The 24,557-nt window shown below is 45.0% G+C and overlaps 1 protein-coding gene across 1 annotated transcript; it reads right to left on the reverse strand.

Annotated features, from left to right (window-relative positions):
* Nucleotides 1-514: 514 nt before the first annotated feature.
* On the reverse strand, nucleotides 515-21,096 carry LOC126527625 (protein lifeguard 3-like). The gene is made up of 6 exons (XM_050175437.1): nucleotides 20,970-21,096; nucleotides 18,318-18,396; nucleotides 15,446-15,505; nucleotides 9,333-9,378; nucleotides 5,112-5,201; nucleotides 515-670 (listed from the first exon to the last, which is right to left on the reverse strand). The coding sequence occupies exons 1-6, from the start codon at nucleotides 21,094-21,096 to the stop codon at nucleotides 515-517; spliced, it is 558 nt and encodes a 185-aa protein (XP_050031394.1).
* Nucleotides 21,097-24,557: the final 3,461 nt, after the last annotated feature.

Genomic DNA, 24,557 nt, shown 5'->3' on the forward strand with positions numbered 1-24,557 from the left:
GCAACTGACTTAACGTGCAATCTGTAAAATGTGAGGCGATAGAAACACAAAGCAAAACTAAGAATAAACATGTCACAAACGTCAATAAACGACAGGAACAGGCATTAAATATGAAATACAGCCGACCACAAAAGTTTACGGACCACGGTATCTCGAAAAACGTTAAATTTCCAAGTAACATGCAACGTTAGTCCGTAAAACCGAACATCCCAATGTTCTTCACATGTAACGGTAGAGATTGTGAATGCGAATACTGGCTAGGCTGCGTTGCGAGGCTGTGAAGATATTGAGCTTTTTCTCTGATCACCGTGTTGCATAATATATTGTGGTCGACTTTTACGGCGCAGTCGGTACGAATTGTAAGCCCGCGATGTACATTTTTATATAGGCAGCTACAACAGCAACCATAGGTTTACTACTTCCAGTCACGACTGAGTTCCAGAAACGGCACAGGTCACGTAGGTGGCGCTGCAAGCGGGTTCGTGCCCGGGATTTCGCATCACGTGTGCAGCCGCTAGTTTCTGCTCCCGCGGTATAGCCGCAGGATGAACAAGAACAGGTTGATGGCGTCCATGTACAGACCGAGGACAGCCGCGATGTAGTCCTCCGGTGACAGTGTGTACTTCCTGTTGCGGCCGCCAACGATCTGTTGCGTATTGATCACGATGTACTGCGATCGGGCAGTGAACACTATATATAGTACGCATCGTACTAAGAGTACCAATGAGAAATTACGTATTGAGGCGCTAGTTATATAACGCCTTGAGAGGGGCCAGCTGATTCGTGACTATTGTAGCCCCTTCAGACCGCGTGCCTGGGCCCCGTGGACAGCGGCTTTGGTCACATTTCGAAGTTAAACCACCTAGAATAAGGTAGCGTAGCACTGGCGTAACCTCGAGCTACAGGTGCAGGCGACCGCCGTATGCCAAGCGTGTGAATAATTTTCATGTCACTGATTTTTTTGAAAAAAAAAAATGATACTTATTCGTGTGAGCCGCAACTGCTGCGGCGTCAAGAGAGTCATAAAATGGATGAAGTGTTGACTTAAAATGGCACCAGCTTGCGCGACGATCCTGGATAAAAAGTGTAGGCGAAGAGCACGCTGCAGATCAAGCAAGTACTTTTCAGAATCGTGACCAGGTTGACAATAATAACCGACTTTAAAAGGTGTTGTGTCACAGGATTTGTTGGGTCTGAGTAAAGGCTGGACCCTGACCGAAACATGAATAAATCGTTTCTGACGCGCGTCTACTTCACTGAACACACACGCATGTATATATATACACACATATTCGAGCACGCGTAACTCCAAGACGTGGGTTCGTATCCTACGTGCGACCAGTTGTTTTTTCACCACTTTCATTTCCATTTATTTATTATTTCGTTAATTCAATTACGAACTGCGGATAATTTCCCCTATGCTGTCGTCGGTGTCATTCTTTGTTGGCTTCTTTTTCGTTTATTTACCCTAAAGCCCCAACTTGGGCATTACATGGGGGGCGGGGGAGGGAATAACAATTTATATACAAAAGTATAAGGCAACATGCATGTAAGTCGAATACCCTGATATGAAATTGTACATGCTATGCAACCTTTACATCTCTTCTCATTCGACATACGCCAATAATTCCTTGATTATACAAACAATAATCTTACATCCCCTGACATCTGAAGAAATGTAAGAAGAAATGTTAATGTTTCTAATTTCCGAATGTTTCATTAAGTGTTTGTTTGAATATAATATGGCCAGTTATTTCGGCTATATTACTTGGGAGGTGATTCCAGTCCGAAATGGCTAAGTGCGGATATGAAAACTTCAATAGCTTAGTACGTGCTAATGGTTGTTCGACCTTAAATTCGTGATCATTTCGTGGCCATTTCCTTTTGGCTGGTAAGATGTGTGCCTGGTAGAAGATATCTTATGACTAATAAAGATCGAGCCCCTCGGTCTTCAAATCTATATATAATCAGATGAAGGCAGGGCGCAAGGTCGAAACGTCAGTTCATTAAACGAGATATGTTCACTTCTGCGTCCACGTGACTGGCTACCTAGACAGAACTTCCTATGTCATCATCATCATCATCATCATCATCTATTTATTTTCCTTTAACAGTCCTTGTCGGGGTATTAGAAAAAAAGGAGGGGAGCGATTAAAGTAAGCAAAGAAGAGAACAGAGGCGTGGTTACAAGCTTAATACAAAGCTCAGCTTGTGGATTCCTTTGAAAAAGAACTAAGCGGCACGCTAAACTCAACGAAAAAAAAGGAAATCGGCATTTAAGGAACGCAGTATGAATCATCGATCGCAGAAATCCACAGTAAGGTAATGTATAAATGTCAAGAGCTCGAGGTAATCGGTAAGCAACTACTTAAACGTAATGAGGTTGCGCTCGTAAACAACTCTGGTGAATTGTTGCACTCTGCGATGGCGCTAGGCGAAAAAAAAAAAGATTGAATAAAAGGTGTTGAACCATGCAAGCGCTGGATGCTGCAAGACTTAAAAAGGCGGCCAAGTGGATGGGTTGGCGGATAAAAAAAAAAAGGTTGTACACGTAGTTGTGGGCCGTTATATTATAGTTACGGTATAACGCCAATGGTTCGAGTCCGTATAGGAGGGATTTAATCGCACTTACCACTTTCTTCGCTGCTTTACCTCAAAGTGATGAATTTGGCGACCCGGTTTTCGTATTGTTTCTGAATTGTTAATTAGGCAAGCTTGGTGGGTGCTCCAGATGGCCGAGGTTATTGTTCGAGTTTACTCTGATTGAAAGTTTCGTAGGCTGGTTTTAGCCTGGACAGTGACCATAGAGCAGGGCACACGCCTGACGTAAGCAAATGATTTGGAAGTGTCGGCCACCAATTTCGTGACGTGGTCGCACCAGGTAAGCTTGCTATTGGCGGTGCTACCGAGATAACGATACGATTGAATGGCGAATATGGTTGTCGACTTTAAAGGGATGCAGGCAATCTTTGTAAGAGTGTTTGTGTAGTATGGGCGCGCATGTTTACATCTTGTGATGTCAAGTTTCATTAGAGAATGGGGACACCGAGTTTCTCATAAATGTTTTTCTTTTTTGAAGCACAGCGTGGTCGGTTTGGTGTGGAATGCGACGATAAAGCGCGCAGTCGTCTGCAAAGAGTCGGGCAGAGGATGACTTGTCGTTAGGAAGGTGGTTTATGAAAATGAGAAAGGAGACCGAGGACGGAACCTTGCGGTACTCCGGAGATCACGTTAGCAGTGATCTGAACAATGGTTTCCGACAGCTGTGTTTTGGGAACGATTCGTTTAGAAAAAAAAAAAAGAAAACACAGCGGATCCATGACAATACGAAAGGGTCGAGACTGAGGCATGAAAGTTTAGCCAAAAGTCGCTATGGGAAACCTAGTCGAAGGCCCTGGCAAAGTATGGATAGACGGCGTCAGTTGGAAATGGGTTCAGGTGGAGTTCCCTAATTAATTCAAGAAGTTGTGTATCGTATGGCAGACCAGGTCAGAAACCGCGTTGATTGAGAAAAAAAAAAGAATGTTGACCAAAATGGGATGCTACTTGCGAATATGTTGTACGTATACCGATTACCTGCAGTTTACAGGCGATGCATGTTAGAGAAACGGGATGATAGTTTGACCTTGGCGGTTGCCTGACCTATAGAGTGGTACCACTTCACTGCTTCACCACTGATTGGGGATCGAATTGTCAGTAATGGACGGGTAAACATTACTTGTAATATAGACTGGAAATGGTTTTGGCACGTACGCTTTAGTATTGATGCCATTTTATATATGTATATGTAATGTACGCTGCCCATATATGTGGTAGCGTGTGCCACCTGACTGACGTCTTGATTGATTGATTGATTGATTGATTGATTGATTGATTCGGCTTAAACTTCCTAAGCGTCACCTTGAGTATGAGACACAGCGCGGTTGGGCGTCTCAGCTTAACTGGGGCCGCTTTGGCGTCTTTAAATGAAACGTACATTACCCCTCCTACGGACGCTTTCGCACTCACCCCCCCCCTCATCCCCCGCCCTCCCATAAAAAAAAAGAAAGGGAAGGCCTTGAGCTCTCATGTCACATGTAATCACCGTTTTACACGAGTTAATTTCTACTGTTTATAGGGTGCTTGTAGGGTGCTTATGAGATTTGCGCTCATTAACATACTTACAATGGAGTACAAGCCGGCCCCACAACAGCTGTAAATCATGAGACGTGTCTGAAAATAATAATAAAAAGAACCTTGTGACCTCTGTCAACGTTATGAGTGAGATTAAATAAGAAATAACAAAGCCACACAACCAACTCGGTGAAGATTGCTAGAAATTGGTACACTACTCTTACAATGTTTCTCCAGTGCATAAAAGGGTTATTTTCGCGGGGAAAAGGATGGCGTACGAAGATGGGAATATTTTGGTTCCACATCTGCTCTACCAATTAAACATTTATTTTATTGTATTTATTTTTTTATTTTATCCAAAGCGCGCCTTTCGCTCCGTTGCTGGATGTAGTCCCGCAGTGTTATTCACGTTTTTTTACGTGGGAAATTGAAAAACATTGTGGTCTTTGTATGTTATAGCACTGCAATTAAAAATAGAAACGTACCGTTCACCAGTCAGCTACTAGTATTGCTAATATTTTTACTTTGCCCTTTTGATTTTTCACACGAGGAAGACCATCGCACGTAATACGCATTTCTTAATTTAGAAATGGCACCCGTGTCTCGCGGTGAGTTATTGTAGAGCAAGTAAGTGAAAAAACAGTTTGAAACCGAAACTTTGCAGTTAGGGTTTCACCATGCACCGCGTACCCTACGATTTAGCGCGTAAACATTTTAGCGGCAAAAGGAAGAGGTTTCTGACTCTTTTTGCAGTAGATAAAGGAGTTTGTGGGGTTGCGTAAAAGCACGAAAATATCTCAAGTACCTCATACCGTCAGCAGCTTGAGCAAAAAAATTTGTTTGAAATGCAGCAGACACCGGCTGTTCAGCGGTGGCCAAGAGCATACTTCTTTTTTGGTGCGGGGGGGGGGGGGGGGGGCGTTTGAAGTAAACTTCAGGGATGATGCTGAGAGTTTAAGCTTCCCGATTATAGAGTAAAGAATCGAAGCAGCACGTACCCTCGAAGGGAAGATAAGGGCTACGATTCCGAAGATGAGCAGCAGTAACAGCGCTATAAGCGCCAGGCCCGTGAAAATGGTGAAGTCAATCTGCGATTAAAAAAAAACGCACGATGTCCAAAACTGGTCCAGCCGAAGCAAAGGTGTTGGACCGGGCTAGTTAGTGATGGCGTCGCTCGCACATACGTTTAAAATCTTCTCGTACGGGCCTTGTTTCCGCAGATTTTAACACTGGAGGACGTTTCTAGTGTAAAGCGGAAAAAAAAATAATTCAATTGAATTTTCATTCAGCTGAAGGCACAGAAACTGGAGACGGGGTGTAGTTGGCGTAATGTGACGTGAAAATAACGCGTGAGTAAACTAAAGGTCAGCGGGGAATGGGGATACACAGGTGTAAGCGCTGGCCGATAAAGTTGGCTTATTTCCACGAGAACACAAACGTGGCATAAAAAAGAACTGTGACGACTGAAACGTCGCGCATTTATGTTTTTTCTTCCCTGATACCGTACAGAATTTTTTTTTTAATATCGCCTGCAGCAGCGTAATTGCGGTCCTTGAGCTCGATTACCAGAAGCGGTGATGCAGGCATCGCGATTCGCACGAGAAACCGAAGTGCGTAATCGAACTGAACGAAAATTCCGAAATGATTGTTTCATGGATTACTGTACGGCACATATTGGAATGTGCGAATTTTTTTAGACATTGAATTTGCAAGACATGTACACTTGGAACGAATTCGAAGTATCGCGCGGGTGTCGATATAAGTGCCGTAAGTAAGCTTGCGGTAAAAAAAAAAATACGCTATTGTTCGACCCACTTTTTTTAACAAGCCGCTGTTTTATACGTCGGAACACAAAAGTAACGATAACGTCCATGTATATGTCACAGAAATCGGGAATAAATATCTCGTAACTAGTGCCATCCTGAAAATTCGTTCCTAGTGAATACGCATTGCCAACTCACCGGCTGCAGTTCGTAAATTGCGATATGTATGAGACAAAGTAATTGAATAAATGTTATAATCAGTGAATGTTTGTTAATTAGCCGATTATGCATTTCGATTTCTTGCGCTAGTCATGTACCCGCCTGTTTGAGCAGCTGAGCTCAACGGATATAATTATGCTGTCTGTCACAAGCGATTTGCTGAAATTTTGTAGTGTGGCCCCCCCAAAAAAAAAAGAAAAAGAAAAGGCACCCGGTATAAGGAAGAGCGCATTCCGTGCGTGAATATATAAAGTTTTTGTTTTCTGGCGAAGTTTTTCTGTTGATGAAGCATCAAAACGATAACTTCGACAGGGTCTACGAGATCTGGGCCAAGTATTCTTTAGAGTTATGGATACAGGATGACTCAGTCAATGAAGGTCTCGCTGAATGGGAAGAAATGTTCAGCGATGAATGAAAGGTTGGAGACGTTGCTTACGGTCGTTTGCATAGCAAACAGTGTGAGTACGACGAATACGGCCTGCGGATGCAATCAATGGACCATCAAGTTGTATATGCGTAAAAGATTTCAAAAGCGCTGACAATTTTCTTAATTCTTGTACGTTGTGCAGGGAACTCCAGCCGTGCACTTATTAGGAATGCGCGAATAGGAGTTCTTTCGGTCCGAATCGAACACGAATCGAATCGTGTGAGAAGCGAATCGAATGTTGAATACTTTTGCTAATAGTCTTTGAAGAATAAGCAGCTATTTTCACGATTTATGCAAAGCGGTATTCACATCCTAGTAGTCATAAGCTTAGCATCTTTCTGTTATTACATTGCGCGCTACCATACGCTGTTTATCAATATGCAAGAACGGACGGAGCATTAGAAACAACTAGGCAGGTTGTTTGCATATGTATAGGACTTTAGGAAAGTGAAAATGATCCCCGTAGTGTAGCCTGTTGCACTACGTAGCCTGTTGCACTGCGTAGCATGTTGCGCTACGTAGGTTCCGAAATTTCATACGTATGTTATGTCCGCGGGGATGAAAATGATCGAACTTTTGCCCCAATTTTATGTTTGATTGTGCACCGTTGACATCATAAAATACTCGACGAACAATTCGAGAAATGTTCCCATTTACGAATAGTGACTACTCGATTTGAAGGCCGAATAGAATAGGACACTATTCTATTTGTGATTCGAAAGTTTCTAATATTCGCACAACCCTAGCATTTATACATAAAATATTTGCTGTCACTAGGTTGTGAATTATTTAAGCGGAGATGCTCGTCGAACACATTTTTAAATATATATATAACCTAGACCAGTGAAACGCCGGTTGTTTACATAACTTTTGATTTCAAATATATAAACACTTTTATAGTGAGCAGCATAGTTTTCGTTCTGTACCATCATAATTTGTAAAATTTAGGCCTTGTTGCCCCCACCGTTTCTTGTCACGAAGCTTCCAGAAATACGGACTATTGGCGGCTCATATTTCTTCACATCAACTGTAGACTGCCGAAAACTGACTAGCAAGTACGTAGAATAAATGTTAACAAACGAGAAAAAAAATTCACCGACGATTACGATACTCCCTAATGCGAAACTTGAGCGGAGCGCGATGCTTGTCTTTCATCACGTGATATGTTGAGGCATCGCACCGAGTGGCAGAGCCGCGACGCGTGTTGCTATATATAGACCGACCACACAGTCGCCGCTTCCCGGCAAGTGCAGCTTATGTAACCGTAATCTTTACCAGGAAACGCTTGCGGCGAACGCTGTGCGCGGAGGCGAGCTTTCTGGTTCTTTTTTTTCTTTTCCCCCGGACACCAACGCCGCCGCTGCCGCGCATGCGCGGACGCGTGAGCGCCATCTGGTGGTGCATCAAGGTGGCGTCCTCCACTTTCCTCCTCGCGCTCTCTTCGCTATTGCAGTCTTCTGCTTGTCTCCGAACCATTTCGCCCTCTCCTCTGTTTTTCGCCTCATGCTTTCGCTGTAGCGTCCTCTTCCGCTTTCCTCCTCGCGCTCTCCTTGCTATCGGAGTGTTCTGCTTGTCTTCTCACCCTCTCGTCCTCTCCTCCGCTTTTCGCCTCATGCTTTCACTGTAGCCTCCTCTCCCGCTTTCGTCCTCGCGCTCTCTTCGCTCTCGCCTTCTTTCGTTCCCCGCTGGGCTCTGCGTTCGCTCGGTTACACCGATGGAGCACGAGGTACGCCGACACACTGCGCAGGGACAGGCGCCTGAGAGCTGCGTTCTAAAAACTAGCACCTGGGAAGTCCGAAATAGCTCAGACCGCAGTCTTACTTGCAAATCTGCTTTAAATGTATAAGCTACGTTGATGTTTAAAGGAGGTAAAGGCACTCCTGATGTCTTAAAGAAAACATGGACAAAATTCCATCCAGTTTCGAGTATCGGAAGTACCAAATACAAGGTGAAAAAAGTTGCCGAAAATGACACTTTGAAAAACAAAAATGCATTCTACACTTTAAACCCCAGACGCAGCGCCCGGAAAACGCGTCAAATACATGCTTTTCTGTTATTTCTTGCTCCGTGGCAGCTCGGGAAATTAGTTATTTAGAGAATGCGGCTTGGCTGAACTCCTCACGTGATCCGCAATAGCGAACGGCCTTGCTCTTCGGCAGTGGGACGCTAGAAAGACAAAAACTCACTTTTGGGCTTTTAACAGCCACCTTTTGCTATTTAAACGTGGTTTTAACTCATTCCCACTCTAATTCAAGCTTCTATTTTTACTGACAACGATAGTGAAACTGAACTTGAAAAGAAAAGGGAACAGGAAGCAGTTAGTAAAATGTGAAAAAAATTGTTTTTCGGTTAGTATCTTGTTCGTTTATTCTGGCACCTGCAGCCCGTAGTGTGACGTATCATCCTTGTGTGCCTAAAACCATCACTGCTTCAGTACCAACACTTGCAAGGAATTATTCAATCGAAAATTACTAGTGGTCCCATTGGGTGTGGTGCGGTGACCGCTTTCCACAACGCTGCACTCTTAAAGCAGTTGCGCCCTTTTGGGGTGTGGTATATTTGTCCCACAACGCTAATTCTAATCTGCGTTGCTTGCGTTTCCTTTCTTGAAAATTTGGCGCTCGCTACTTTCCTGTCGAGAATGCTACGTCACGCTGATTACGCGCAAGTCGTTCGTGACTTGGAAGTATACCGGGCTCGGCAACGTTAAAGAAAGGAAATAATGCGGACATGACAGATGACGATTATCGTTGGGGGACAAGATAAGAGTGATGGTGCAAACTTAAGAGTGTATCGCGTGATTAACCCACCGTCGTTATCGCTGCGGCCACCATCACTTCGTCTCGTTCGTAGCGCCTGCGATGTGGAATCCACACAGTGTAGCACCAGATTTCCTTGTTAACAAGTTTTGCCGATTTACAAATGTTTTACCGATACCTGCTTTACATATAGTGAGTGCCAAACTACCTGTACGAAATGTTTGTATGTCAAGCACTCCATACTTTAAGGGCCTACACTAGCATATTTGTGCGTTTGCGTGAAACACACACACAAAAAAAACAGGGCAATCTTACTGACGCAACATTGCCGTTTCCTACTTTTTCCTGTGTTGTCACTAAAGCATTTTGTCGACTTTCTTTCCCCCGTAACTTACAGGAAAATGCCGTTACGTATATTGCTCCTTTATGGGAGTAACGTTTACTCTCCTAGGAGTAGATTTTAGTCCTCTCCCGATTGCAGTTTTCACGGAGTACACTCTAAAGAAAGTTTACACCCTTTGGCTAGTATTTTGTCCCCAAACGTCAACCGTCATGTCTTGCCCGCATTTCATTTCTTTAACGCTGCGAGCGCGGTACTTCCTAGTCAGGAATGCCAACGTGAGACAGCATTCTCGAGAGGAAAGTATAGCAAGAGCAGAGTTTTCAAGAGAGGAAACGCAAGCAAGGCAGAACACGATTATTGTTTGGAGACAAGATAAGCCCCAAAAGGTGTAAACTTTTTTTTAGAGCGTACGGAAGAGGTCAAATGTTGCGATGCGGTTGTGACAGATCGTACAAGTGCTGGTTAACATGATACATGGAATGCCATTAAGAAGTGGCATAGCACCAGGCAGGCCGACACTATGCGACACATACAATCGTCAACTCTACCAATATATTCACGGTGCCAGGCTCTGAGTGGCTATGTTGGCTTTGCGAGAAGCTGCATCAATCTCTTGACTCTAATTGACTCGTGCGCCTGAGGTCTGTCTGCCTACACATACGTGGGCGGTCAATCTGCTCACAAATTTTAATTGAGTATAGATAAGCAACGAACAAAGCTAATTTCACTCAGTGTTATCATTTTATCACTTTTCGCAACAAAGACCAGTTGTCCTAAAATCAAGAAATTATCCGTATTTCAACGTCGCGACAACGAATAATTATTTAACAAAATAATATCTAGTTTCAGTGCGAAAAATAAACTTGTGAATTTAGAACACTTTTTTCATTTATTTTTCAAGTTTTCTCTCAGTTATTACAATGCTTACGATCGATTGTCATATATGGACGGACATACTTTAACCAGTCATAAAGAAGAAAATCTAGGGAAAAGAAAAGTAGCCGCACAAAATTTGCGATAAAAATTCGGTACTTTCTGACAACCAGCATGATGGATGAAAAGACAACTGGCCACCTCTGAGAGCCGACTCACGTGTAGGCTTGTAATTTTACCACGTCATTCCATTTCGTAAAATGGCTTCTCGCAGTTAACCCAAAACGCTGTGTGTGGTCGTTTTTCAAAGCGAGTTTGCATTCGAATGCCTCTGCTACGAAATTACCCGTATGACGAAGGACTGATTATGTTCCTGTCGAATTCCCATCTTTAGTATGCATTGTGAACGCCTCTACAACGAATTTTCCTGTACAACGAATGAATTTAGGCGTCCCCCCGACGGCTGATTCACTGCTCTGCAAAAAACAAACACAAAGCGAGTAACTTACACGCAGGTTCCTGCCAGGCTAACGGCCATTAACACCGTCTGCAAAAAAAGGAAAAATAAACTAAACGCAGATCCCACCCATTGTTGGAGTTCCGCGAATCATTGCCAATGAAGACACGAGGCGAAGCCACCAACCAGCGGCTTAGCAACAACTACAACTACAACAATAATAAATTTATTTTGCCATCACTGCACGCACAATAGAACTCGCACTTGGCCTGTAGTTGCTTCTTGCTGAATGACATCACTGCCGAAAAAAAAACGCAAGAAGTATACGAGAAAATTAACACACACACACGCGCACACGCACGCGCACACGCGCGCACGCGCACGCGCACACGCACGCACACGCGCACGCACGCGCACGCGCACGCACGCGCACACACGAACTACACGCACGCGCACACACGAACTACACGCACGCGCACACGAACTACACGCACGCGCACACGAACTACACGCACGCGCACACGAACTACACGCACGCGCACACGAACTACACGCACGCGCACACGAACTACACGCACGCGCACACGAACTACACGCACGCGCACACGAACTACACGCACGCGCACACACGAACTACACGCACGCGCACACACGAACTACACGCACGCGCACACACGAACTACACGCACGCGCACACACGAACTACACGCACGCGCACACGAACTACACGCACGCGCACACACGAACTACACGCACGCGCACACGAACTACACGCACGCGCACACGAACTACACGCACGCGCACACACGAACTACACGCACGCGCACACACGAACTACACGCACGCGCACACGAACTACACGCACGCGCGCACACGAACTACACGCACGCGCACACACGAACTACACGCACGCGCACACACGAACTACACGCACGCGCACACACGAACTACACGCACGCGCACACACGAACTACACGCACGCGCACACACGAACTACACGCACGCGCACACACGAACTACACGCACGCGCACACACGAACTACACGCACGCGCACACACGAACTACACGCACGCGCACACACGAACTACACGCACGCGCACACACGAACTACACGCACGCGCACACGAACTACACGCACGCGCACACGAACTACACGCACGCGCACACACGAACTACACGCACGCGCACACACGAACTACACGCACGCGCACACACGAACTACACGCACGCGCACACACGAACTACACGCACGCGCACACACGAACTACACGCACGCGCACACACGAACTACACGCACGCGCACACACGAACTACACGCACGCGCACACACGAACTACACGCACGCGCACACACGAACTACACGCACGCGCACACACGAACTACACGCACGCGCACACACGAACTACACGCACGCGCACACACGAACTACACGCACGCGCACACACGAACTACACGCACGCGCACACACGAACTACACGCACGCGCACACACGAACTACACGCACGCGCACACACGAACTACACGCACGCGCACACACGAACTACACGCACGAACGCACACACGAACTACACGCACGAACGCACACACGAACTACACGCACGAACGCACACACGAACTACACGCACGAACGCACACACGAACTACACGCACGAACGCACACACGAACTACACGCACGAACGCACACACGAACTACACGCACGAACGCACACACGAACTACACGCACGAACGCACACACACGAACTACACGCACGAACGCACACACACGAACTACACGCACGAACGCACACACACGAACTACACGCGCACACGAACTACACGCACGAACGCACACACACGAACTACACACGTACCTTTATAAGTGGCGCACACTTGACAGAGGGGCCGAAACAAAAAGCGCAGAAGAAATGTAGCGGAAACGCACTTCGCTACTCGTGTAACTGCGACTTCTGTAAGTTACATGCTCATAATTACCGATATACACCGCAGTATAACTTTCTACGGCACGTTTCTAAGACAACACCGCATTCACTAGAGGCGCTTTTGTACCGCTTTGAAGCATCGAACTCGTGGCTCAGTGGTAGCGTCTCCGCCTCACACTCCGGAGACCCTGGCTCGATTCCCACCCAGCCCATGTTGCAAGTTGTTTTTATTTATGAATTGCCTGCCCGGATTTTTCGCTCACGGCCAACGCCGCAGACGCCGACACCGACGACACCGGCGACACCGGCTTTTCTGCGACACGAGCTCCTTAACGCTGTCGCGTTAAAAGTGACGAAACCAATCTGATGGACGTGACAGTGTTCAGACCACAACGCAGCATGCAGGCACGTAGGGTAAATCCCGTCATTTACCCAGGTAATAAGTTTCCGAGTGTTTACCGCACGTGTACCACGTGATTCGCGGCGAAATAGCCGGTCTCTGAGAAAGCGGTAATATTTTTTTTGTTTCTTTTTATTTGCACATGCTGTCAATCCCAATAGGGGTTATAACAGGAGGGCAAGTACGATGCAAGAAATAGAAATAGAAAAATTATACACGCAAATGTCATGCAGTTGAGCGCTGTAAGGCATACAACGAAATCTACAAAAGTAAATTGCACGGACAAACGACATTTGGCACTTGGCTTAGCTGAGGACAAAGGCAAAAACGTAACACAGTTTCAAAATTTCGAGGCTAGCAAATCGCTTTCATTTAGTTTAGAGAAACGAGCTAAAGGTGTTCTGCTGGTAAATATACACATGTCATTGCTACAGTATAACGCCACACACATACACGCATTACACGTTATTACGCTTAAACCGGCAGTGCGTCGAAGGGGACTTTGAGCACGCAAAGCGAACGGACCGCAGCTTGGCGCAAAACTGGTTAATCGACGCAGACTACTTCGGAAGAGTTTGCTCGCAGTGTGACGTGGTATGTGCTACAAACTTGACCAGGTTGTCTTTGACGATGCGATTACTATAGGACGACGTAGTACTACATTTGCGTGCCTACTGTGAAAAACACTAGTACATGTACACGTGAAGGTCTAATATGAAGCGTATGACTCCGATATATAGCCGGGACAAGAAGAAGCAAGTCTGTATACGTGTACTTACGAACACTGAGAGCAGTATCATGTTTGCCGGGTAAGAACGGTCGACGCCCTTGCAGCAGAGGAGCACTAGAAGAGTGATGAAGCAGGGAATGCTGCAAACCAAGTGTGCGCGCATCATCATCATCATCATCATCATCATGTACGCTACGTGCTCATGGACACGTTTATTCGATGAAGCGGTTAAAACGGCTAAAACAGTTAAAAACCCACTGTATTGATTAATAAAAATTCTAACGATTCCCATAAACCGCACTTGCTTCCGTAGGTAGTGCCTGAAGCGTATCAAGTTACTATTTTGATGGGTGCCATTGTTTTGTCAGCTGTGTAAGTATGTGTTGATTGTACGAAGTGATAGATACTCCGTACTATTGCTTTATTTGATGTTAATGTTAAAACTTCCTTAGATTTTTATTGCATGTTGCTTGTTTATATAATACTGCCGTTCTGCGACCGTAATATGGTTTGACTTGTGCACCTAATTGTCATTGCAATATTTGTCATTGTATTTGAAATAGTGTCTCCAGATTGAGTTCGTTTATGATGCGGCCCATCTCTTATCTAGCATATATTTTTTTCTTTGCTCAAGTGCTTATAAGGATTTCCCTTCTAATAGAGACTGCTTGCTTTGTGCCCATTTTTTAATTATATTCTTTGTCACCAATTGACGAGTACGATGCCTCCTGGCACCTGTCAAGCTGCACACCGCAGCTTTTAGCACTAGAGGACGTTTGCGGAGTACACTATGGAAAAATGACATTGAAATGACGGCGACATTGACATTGAATGACAGTGACGTTGAATGACAGCGACAACACACACTCTTCAGTTTAACCACAAGGAAGCGAATTTTATGGCTTCGGATCATCGTTTTCGAGCGCTCCACAAAAGGGCTGCAGTATTATTATTTTGACGGTTGGAAAGGGGTGATCCGGCCGCATTCGGATGGTCCTTCTCGATCGCCCGACTCCAGATCAGTAGCAGAGAACTCTGGTCGCTTTTCGGTCACGTGACCGCGCCTCATTTCCCAAGGTTGCTCTGGCAACAGTGGCAATTCTCGCTGCGTTCACGATTGCCGCGACGATTATCGGCTATGGTTCCCCTCGGCGATCGCTTCCTCCCTCTCATTGCTGTGATAAGCGGCCGGCTTCTCGGTTGGTGCAGAATATCTCCTACACTGTAAAATAATTTACGCCATTAAAAGTGCATAAAATTGTAATGGCATGAGGTATAGACCAATATACACCTTCCTTTTTCACTTTGAAGGTGTAAATTATTTTACAGTGTACTTGTATCCAGAGTGACCCCGGAATCGGAGCGGCCAGATTCGGAGGATCAAAGTGACCATCCGAAGATGTTATTCGTATTTTCATGAAGGTCGTGCGCTTGCTCACCTAGTTAGTGCAATCAGAATACTCCCGTTTGGCGACTTGGCAAACTCGGTGAGTTGTGGGCTGCGAAGCAAGGTTTCACAAATCAAACAAGACATGTCGCACATCAAGCACTGTCAATCTATATATACCTGCGTGAAAAGCAAAATTTTCGAGTTGAATCCAGCATAGTTTTGTTGATGCAAAATCGTCAAATGGACCACTGAGTGAGCGAAAAAATCCGGCGTCTGTCATCTGCAGGGGAGAAACGGCACCTCCTTTCCCATTGGCTGCGACGCCACGTCACCATGGCTCGCCACGACGGAGCGGAGCGGGTGAAAGGGTTAGCACTTGCTGCGGCATTAGCGCGCCGGGTGTTGCGTGAGGGGAGAGGGCATCACCGCGACGCCACGTCACCCTCGCTCCCCGAAACCTGTGTTATTTATCGGCGCCTTCTTTCTCCGCGCTAGCTCTCGCCTGCCTTCGAACTGCGCCTCGGTAAGGCCAAATCAAAACGCGCCAAGCGTCTCAACGCGCTCGCTTGCCCGCGAGGAGTTCATAACTCGAAGGAGCGCTCAGCGGCGTTCAGTTGGACATTAATGCTTTCGCATTCACAACTCATAATTGCTTAGGTGTCCACGGATTTTTTTTATTTTCCTTTACGTGAAAGAAAACAGCGAGCCACTAAAAGGCTTGCCGAGGTGATTGGCCCCAGTACGTGACGGGCAACGGACCGTATGCAAACCAGTAATTCAGGTACAGATATGTTACGCGTACGATGAAAAAATCAAGTTGTAAACGAAACCACTGCGGTATATATATATATATATATATATATATATATATATATATAAGAAAATGATGGATCTCATGCGTATGTGTGAATTGGTGATAAGTAAATCTTTCTTAGGTGTTTACGGAAATGTTTTTCGTTTCCTCACATCTCTGCGGCTCACCACTCCTCGCTCATGAGTGCTCACTCTTTGTCCCATTTTGTCCCCTTCACTCCCCCTCTTCACACTCGGCTACCTTCCGTTGCCGACTTTTTCACTCGTTTCTTGCTCTGCTTGTCTATTCAGGTACCTGCCCGTTGACACATACCCATTCTAGGGTATTGGCCAGTAATATCCGCTTACCCAGTGGAACATTCCCTATGACACGTTCCCTGTGACACGTTCCCTGTGCCACATACCTAGTTACTGAACTTATATAATCGGCAAGGCAGGACAATACCCAACAGCCAGCACCCATACAGCTGGGAAAAGAGGCAATGAAAGACGTTTTCCTTTAATTTAATGTATTCATTCCTTAAAGTCCCGGACGCATTGCATAAAGAGGAGTGGGGATGATATGTCAAGATAACAATGTTCAACGAGGGCAGTGTGTTAACATCAATTGAGTATAAATTTGAGGAGTACAGTTGTACTACAGTTAATACAGTAAAAAAAATTGTAAGAAAAACAATAATAATAGTACCTGAAACACGCGGAATAACAAAGCAACACAACAAAAAGAAGGTATACAATGAAGGTTCAAGTCGTGATTGGTGAGATATGATCCAGTTCTTTTTTTTTTCTGAACGATGTGCGGTCAGAGGATAATACTGTATCGTCGGGTAGTGAATTCCAAATAATACGAATGATACTCAGTCTTTTCGCCGGCATACAAAGCACCTTGGCAATGCAATAACCGCGCAGTGTAGACGTTCATTACTGACCGACCAGCAAACGGCGTCAGATATGCGATGCTCTCGCAAATACCGCTGTGCATGTTTAAATAGATCATGACGCAACACCATCAGGCCCAATTATAAACGAGTACTTTTCTCTTGTCAGCTACACAGTTAATAAACGGGTGCGGCGAAAATGGTGATACGTATTCGGACAGGCTGGAACTCTCGGGTAACAATACATACGGATGACGCGTATGTGACGATCTCAAGTGACGATCTCAAGTGACGATCTCAAGTGACGATCTCAAGTGACGATCTCAAGTGACGATCTCAAGTGACGATCCCAAGTGACGATCCCAAGTGACGATCCCAAGTGACGATCCCAAGTGACGATCCCAAGTGACGATCCCAAGTGACGATCCCAAGTGACGATCCCAAGTGGCGATCGCAAGTGGCGATCCCGAGAGACGATCGGGCCAACTTCTATTTCGACTATTCAAATACAATCAGGGGACCGATGTGAATTAAATGTGTTGCACTCTAGGGAGACAGTGAAATTGTAGCAGCTTTAGTAAGCAAAATATTGATTTAAAGCAGTACATATTCTTTAAATAATAGACAAAAAGACGCTGTTAAATATATAAACCCACGAAGTTTACCAATCCTAGCTCTACGCCAGAAAAACATATCTCAGTTCTATAAACGGCATCTGTTAGAACGTCTCAAGTGGGCTAATGTGATTTGTGAATTTACAACTAACGTGAAATTATTACAACACTTGCAAGGTTGTTTCAAGGTCGTACTGAGAAATTAGTGGTATAATTGAGAGCGGTGTATAATGCATCAATTTTGTCCACTTTAGATTTATTATTAGGTTAGGCTTTACGGAATCGTGATATGCCGCTTTTCTTAATCCTTTGCAGAGTTGTAAACTCGAACTTTTCTCTTTCCTTTCTTTTGATATTTTAGAATATTCAAGAATATTTCTAAAACAATTGGGAACACACATTAAAAACCCACTTCTTATAGTTCCTAAGTTTTAACTTAAACATAAGTGCGACAGACTTAATCAGTACTGCAGTGCAGTGGTTGCCGAGAAAAACGATCTCTGTTTCCATGTGTTTACATAGGATCTTCTTAGCTAGAGCTTCCTCTAAGAACATGAACTACACAGTCAGCTGTATGAGCCCATGCGCAAGCCACACGGGCACGTGCGATACTCACATGAGTAAGAAGATAGCAATGATGACCGTCGTTACGATCAATTGCAGAGACAGCATGGCGTACACCTTCCTGATGAAGCCTGCAATGAGGTCACAGAAAAAAAAAATCGGGTATTTCAAAGGACACCAAAGATACGTGCAGGGTGATCTCTCGTAAAAAAAAAAAAGAAATGAACTTGTTTGCCTGCTACGGCAGGTATCGTAATTCTGTCACGCAAGTCGTATTGCTTAAAGATGTAAGCATTACTGGGCACTAAAAGTTGCAGTGATATGTCAGCTGAATAGCGATTCGAAGCTTTAATACTTGTGTAAGACTCGTGTAAGGGCCGTACTTCCTTTATTTCTTCACAATTTCGACGAGGTGCGGCCCTCACACGGGACCGAACCTTTTGGTCGAAATGGTGCCGGCGACTTGCGCAACCTCCCGGTCTTGTGCACAGCCTGGGTCTATAGGCGTCTAATAGCGGCATGTGGAAGTAAGCAGCGCCGATGCGTACTTTCGTAAATTCGATGCGTAAATTCGCCGATGCGCGCGCCTGGTGTCAGAGCACCGAAAGCGATTGCTTGTCCGTTGGAAAATTTTTCCCCACAAATTTTGAGCTGCCAAGTTGGAGCTGCGGCCCATACACGAGTCTATAAGGTAATTAATAATTTTCGCTATAAAGCACTGGTTCTAATTGCGAAATTGAACACGAGCCGTGGTGAAGTCATATCCACTTTAGCAGGAACCATGCGCTCAGCAACAGTGCCGAAAAATACACCCTGCAATTCCGAGGCTGAATGACATGGCGATCCGGATAACACTTCAGCATTGTCAGCGCACCATCTTTCCATACGCTGCTGAATCTTGCTAGGTCGAGCATTTTGGTTCAATGCTATACGTTGCCCTTCTTTACCGATGAACCATTATCTATAAAGGAATTCAAAAATATATCCTGAAATCCATGACGTCGCGTCGGGCTAGTGCGGGAACTTAACGGTGGCGGCGCCACCAGTGGAAGCTTTTCTGCGTCTTTTCTAGCTTACCTAACCTTTTTTTCACTATTAAAAAATGCTGTTTTTGTACTGCAGGAGCGTAACTTACTAGCATAGCTTAATTTGCTTTATTATTATTCAGTGAGGTTACCTTAAAGCTAAGCTGAATTTCCGCCTAAATTGTGACAAATGACGTGACCAGACCGAAGTCTGAACGAATAAACTTCCGCATAATATACACGGTTCAATTGCTGGGAGCGCAAACAAATGGTTATGAAGGGTTGGCGGGGTCGGCACCCTGCCTAAATCATTCAATTAGGCTCGCGAAATGTTATATCGAATGCAGGAGACAGGCTAATAGGCCCCCCGACCCTCCCTTTACTTCTTCTCTGAACTTGATCCCGTGACTTGCGAAATGAACGAAGGTTACCGTACTGTTATCTTCGTTGATTTGACGCAAGAAAGAGGGCATGATGTATGCCTGAAGAGTGGTTTAAAAGATGCAAAAAACTCTTAAGAGTGCCAAGACGCCCGTGCACCGTGCATTTGGCGCATGTCAAAAGACCACGGGTGGTCAAAAAAAAAAAAAATTCAGACGAAGCTTCTCCGTTTGAAAGCGAAGCCTCCCCGGGGTTTGAAGTTCTTCGTCGTTTTTTTTTTTTCGCCGAATATATTTGTGCTTGTACACAGACACGTTGGGTTGCTGGATACGTGCCGACCGCTGCCTTGCCGGGCACACAACTTAGGCCACTGGAGTATGTTGCCGTCCTTGGCAAATCCATCGGGCTATGCTCATGGCATATACGCTAATAGCTGCCATCTCGCCAACTCAAACGAGCTAAGGGCTATTTAGATTCCTACCATTTAGTTGGATCTGCGAGTTCGTTTTTTTTTTCTTCCTTTTTTTAGTTAAGGCGTCACTACAAACCTGAAATACCTAGCGGCCTGGACAAGAATTCGAACTTGGGACCTTCGGTGGAGTCGATTGATGCAAGACGAGGGCAATAAGTGCCACGGAAGGGTCTTCCTCTTGCGGCGCACGCATAAACTGGGATAAGGGTGATCGATGATGAATGTCGAAGGCGGGAAACATGCAAATAGCGACCTCGCCCCACTAACCATCCACAACTCCTTACCCCCTCTGTCCCTACCTTCTGAAATAAATAAATAAATAAATAAATAAATAAATAAATAAATAAATAAATAAATAAATACACCACGTGGGAAGAGGCGACCACGGAGAACGCAACCAAGGAATATCGCGAAACTTCACATTTTCAGTCATGTGGAACGTTGGGCCTGTAGTTGGTGATTAATCGTCACACCTTGCTGGGGAAGCAGCGTACCGACACGGACGCGGCAGAATGCACGACACTCGCTGCGACACACAACAGCAGCGAGTGTCGTGTGTTCTTGCGTGTCTTCGCCGTGTCTTCGCCGTGTCTTCTCCGTGTCTTCGCCATGTCTTCGCCGTGTCCGTGTTAGTGCGCTGCTTCACCAGCAAATTATGTGGCGATTAACATTTTCCTTGCGTTTTCATTCAAGCAGTGGCGGTATACCGTTGCTCAACACGCAAGAAGGAAGTTGAAACGCTCAAAAACTCGCTACGTACGCTAAGTGGTGTCGTAAAACGGCAGCAATTGAGTAGCGAATATGTGAAGAAACCGGGAACCCTCACCCATCCGGATGACCTTGTTGTCGAACGGCTTGGGGGTGACGGCCGTGCCTTCCTCAGCTTCGACGCAAGCCGAGCCTGCCTCGGCGTCAATCGGGTCTGTCTTTGGGACGGGCAGTGACCTACTCATGGCGACAGAATCAGTCTTTGCGAGAGCGCTTTCCAGGCGACGATTGTGGTGTGTCTGCAGGAAGTGAAAAGAGCGCGGAGATTATGTGTGGCGGGCGCCAAAAGCTTACGGGACGAGCGATCTGAGAAAAAAAAAACTATCTTTCCGCAACCTGCAGGCAGTTAATCTGGCATTCAGATTTCCAGCGTGTGCTGGTATGCGTAGGTGTTTTGTTCTCGCAAGCTTCGGATTGCATAGCACAGACGGAATGACCACAAAAAATAAAAACAAAACAAAAAAATAAAAGGACATGACGACACAGGAGAGTGCACTTTAGGATGGGTCGAAAGGAGGCAGACGCAGGACAAGCAGTAGGACTACCGCTACGCAGGTAGCGCTAGTTCTGTGTCTCTCTTCTTTAGTCCTGTCTTAGGACGTGCGCTTGTTAGAATCTTCAGGCATATCTTTATTTATTTATTTATTTATTAATTTATTTATTTATTTATTTATTGATTGATTGATTTACAATACTTCCAATGTTCCTTTTGGAGGGGGCCTTACATGAGGAATGGACGAGTCCACAATTTAGTAGAATCACATAATCAGCTACTGCGGCCAGTGCAGAAATCGCGAAAACAGCAAGAGAAAATGAAAAAGAAAACGCAGAAATAGGCAGGTACATAGGTTATCGCTAAATAAAAAGGCAACGCGAACTGATTATCGGTTACCGAAATCAAGAAATGTGGAATTCAAGGAGCCTGGGAAGCGGTGGTGAGAAATTAACTGCTATTAAAGCATGGCTAGTAAAAGAGGCACAGAACTAGATAAAAAGAACATTTAAGCCAACGACAGAACAACAACAAAAAAAAAACAGTGCAGCAGATATACTACAAGCACATACCGTAATTAGGCGAGAAATGATTCGATGGGACAACCAGTCCAACAACGCGTTCTTTGAACCGTAGTATCACATGCGCGAAAAACAGTGTTGTACGGTCTTACTGGCTGCGCATGATAATTGCAAGGAAGTTCCTTTTTTTTCTTTTTCGCAAGACGCAAGCCCGGTAAACATCCGACGCCGACTGTACAATGGGCATCAAACTTTCACGAGGCGAAGGTACTAGGCGACAAAAGTGCGTTTCTTTAAAGTCATATGTGGCGCGCAGCTCCCAGTGAAGAGTCACTGTCTCCACTTGATTGATGAATTGACACAACCGAAAACTTATGAATTGATTTGTCTTGTAGAATGATAGACAATTGTATTCAGGATTGAGTAGACTAACGTTATTTGTTTACTGTCAAGATACATTATAATGCGTTGACTGACTGAGTAGATCAATTCATCAATCGAATTCGATTGAAATGCAGTCCTATCTTTGATCGGTCCCTCTTCAAAAGATTCCGTGTGTGTTTCAATAATTGCATATGTTGTCTATAATTCCGACAGTAACCGTCTGCATGCCGTATTGATCTTGCAGCATTTTCGTAAAACTGCTGAAAGTATCTTAAGGTTGTTGGAATACGTACGTAATTTCTTCCGTGGTATGGATTGCTTGCCTGCTTGAGTGAGTGAGTGAGTGAGTGAGTGAGTGAGAGTTTTACGTACTGAAGTTACACCTATGTTGCGACAAAGGCCGTAGTGGGCAGCTTTAGTTTTCGCCGCCAGGGTTCTTTAACGGGCGGAAATAAATCAAGTGAACGAGTTGTACTTCGTAATTGCGCTTTTGAATACACCGATAGTAGTGGTAGTAGCAGTCCCCTGGTCACACCAAGATAGCTGCATTATGTGACAGCCTGAGTGAACATTTCTTCAGTTGCTGTTGCCTCAAAACACGGCACGTACCCACGAGGGGAGCTGGCCACACTGGACTGATTGAAGAGTACACCCCAAAAACATACCAAAAGGGGTAAAGGCAAACATTCAAAACGAAGAATTTAGTCAACTAAATGATAACACAAGCTTTGAGAGGACTTATGCATAACCTTAGGGGAAAATTTTTTGAGGATGCTTAAGTTTCGCTTTTAGGAGTGGAACGCGATAGCACTTAAAGATCCCTGTCTGCTTCTCACGCTTCCCGGCTACAGCACCTTATGTAACCGTAATATTTGCCAGGAAACGCTGGCGGCGAACGCTGTGCACGAAGGCAAGCTTTCTGGTAGAAACGCGGCCTCTTGCGTGGGCCGATCCCAGAGGTATAGTGCACAGCCGCGCCAAAAAAAAAAAAAAATTACATCATTTTCAGGTTTCTCTTACTGTTTCGCAATTTTTAATATTTAAGTCAGAAAAGATTTAACATAGAAGGCATACGCTGTCGGCGTTTTGTTTCGTGACATTCGTTTGTGGGTGGTCATTCTCAAAATTCCGAGGAATAACGTTGTCAAGAATGTGAGATAAGGTGTGGGCAACTTAGGTGACCGAATGGTGTGGCTATTTAACCTGCATACACCGCTTGTCATATACCAAGGCGTGCCATATACATATACCTCAATATGGGCGGCAATTTTTGCTCACGGACAACGCCGCCGACACCGGATTTGCTGCGACACGGAGCCCTTAACGCTTACACGTTAAAAAGAGAGCTAAAGTGCGCCATGGTCGGGTACCCTAGCAACGTCATCTTCCGGCCGCTTCAATGAACTTGTGCAGAGCAGTAATCGTAGGCCCATGGCTTGTTCCCAATTGATAGGTCGCAAACGGCAAAATATTTGGTGTTGTAAATGCTGAACCCAGATTGCCAATTTGAAGTATGAGAAGCATTCCGCGGAGGGAGGGCTTACCGGAGATGATGATGATGATGAATCCTCAACAAATGGCACAAACCCACTGTGGGGGATAGGCCACGAATCGGGTGGTAATATGATTCAATAGATAAAATAAATTGAATAAATAACACAGGAAAAAAAAATAATCCAAGATGCACAATAAAATGTGAATACATGAAATAAAGTATTGATCAATACTGTAGTAAGCCTTGCAGTGATAAGAATGGTTAAAAAAAAAAAAAAAAATAAAAGAAAGGTGGATGCACCTAAACTTGAGTAAGGTAAGTTATGGATAATAATAGTAAAATTTCAAGTGTGAATTTGTGCCTTTACTTTTTGAATTTTCCAAACTAAAGTAAAGATCAATCAATTCTTGAAACTAAGAACTGTTAACAAGCCATTCTTTTTGTGCCACATAGAAAATCATAAATGGCTAGGCATACGTTCCTGTGGCTATAGCCCAATACTGTTGCTCCAAGAGAGAGAATAGTAGTGCTGTTTAAAGGCAATCCTAAATTATGAAGAGGGATTTCTAGACATAGTTTTCGTTGAACAGAAAATCGCCGACAAGATAATAAAAAATGATCTATAGATTCCGGTTCATTGCAGAGGTAGCATAGAGGTGATACCGCCAGACCACACCTGTGCAAGTAAAAGTTAAGTGTTGGAATACGGCAACGCAGCCTAGTAAAGGAAACTTCGAATTTACGGTTAGGACA

Source organism: Dermacentor andersoni, chromosome 9, assembly GCF_023375885.2.
Source record: "Dermacentor andersoni chromosome 9, qqDerAnde1_hic_scaffold, whole genome shotgun sequence".
NCBI lineage: Eukaryota > Metazoa > Arthropoda > Arachnida > Ixodida > Ixodidae > Dermacentor > Dermacentor andersoni.

Bases quoted from the DNA above. Each gene is read 5' to 3' on its own strand.
- LOC126527625 (XM_050175437.1), bottom strand. From the start codon at position 21,096: ATGAGTAGGTCACTGCCCGTCCCAAAGACAGACCCGATTGACGCCGAG. The intron at 9,379-15,445 runs GTGAGCAAGCGC...TCCACATCGCAG, and splicing joins ATTCTGATTGCACTAACTAG to GCGCTACGAACGAGACGAAG. The intron at 5,202-9,332 runs GTGGGTTAATCA...TTTTAATCGCAG, and splicing joins TGGCCGCAGCGATAACGACG to ATTGACTTCACCATTTTCAC.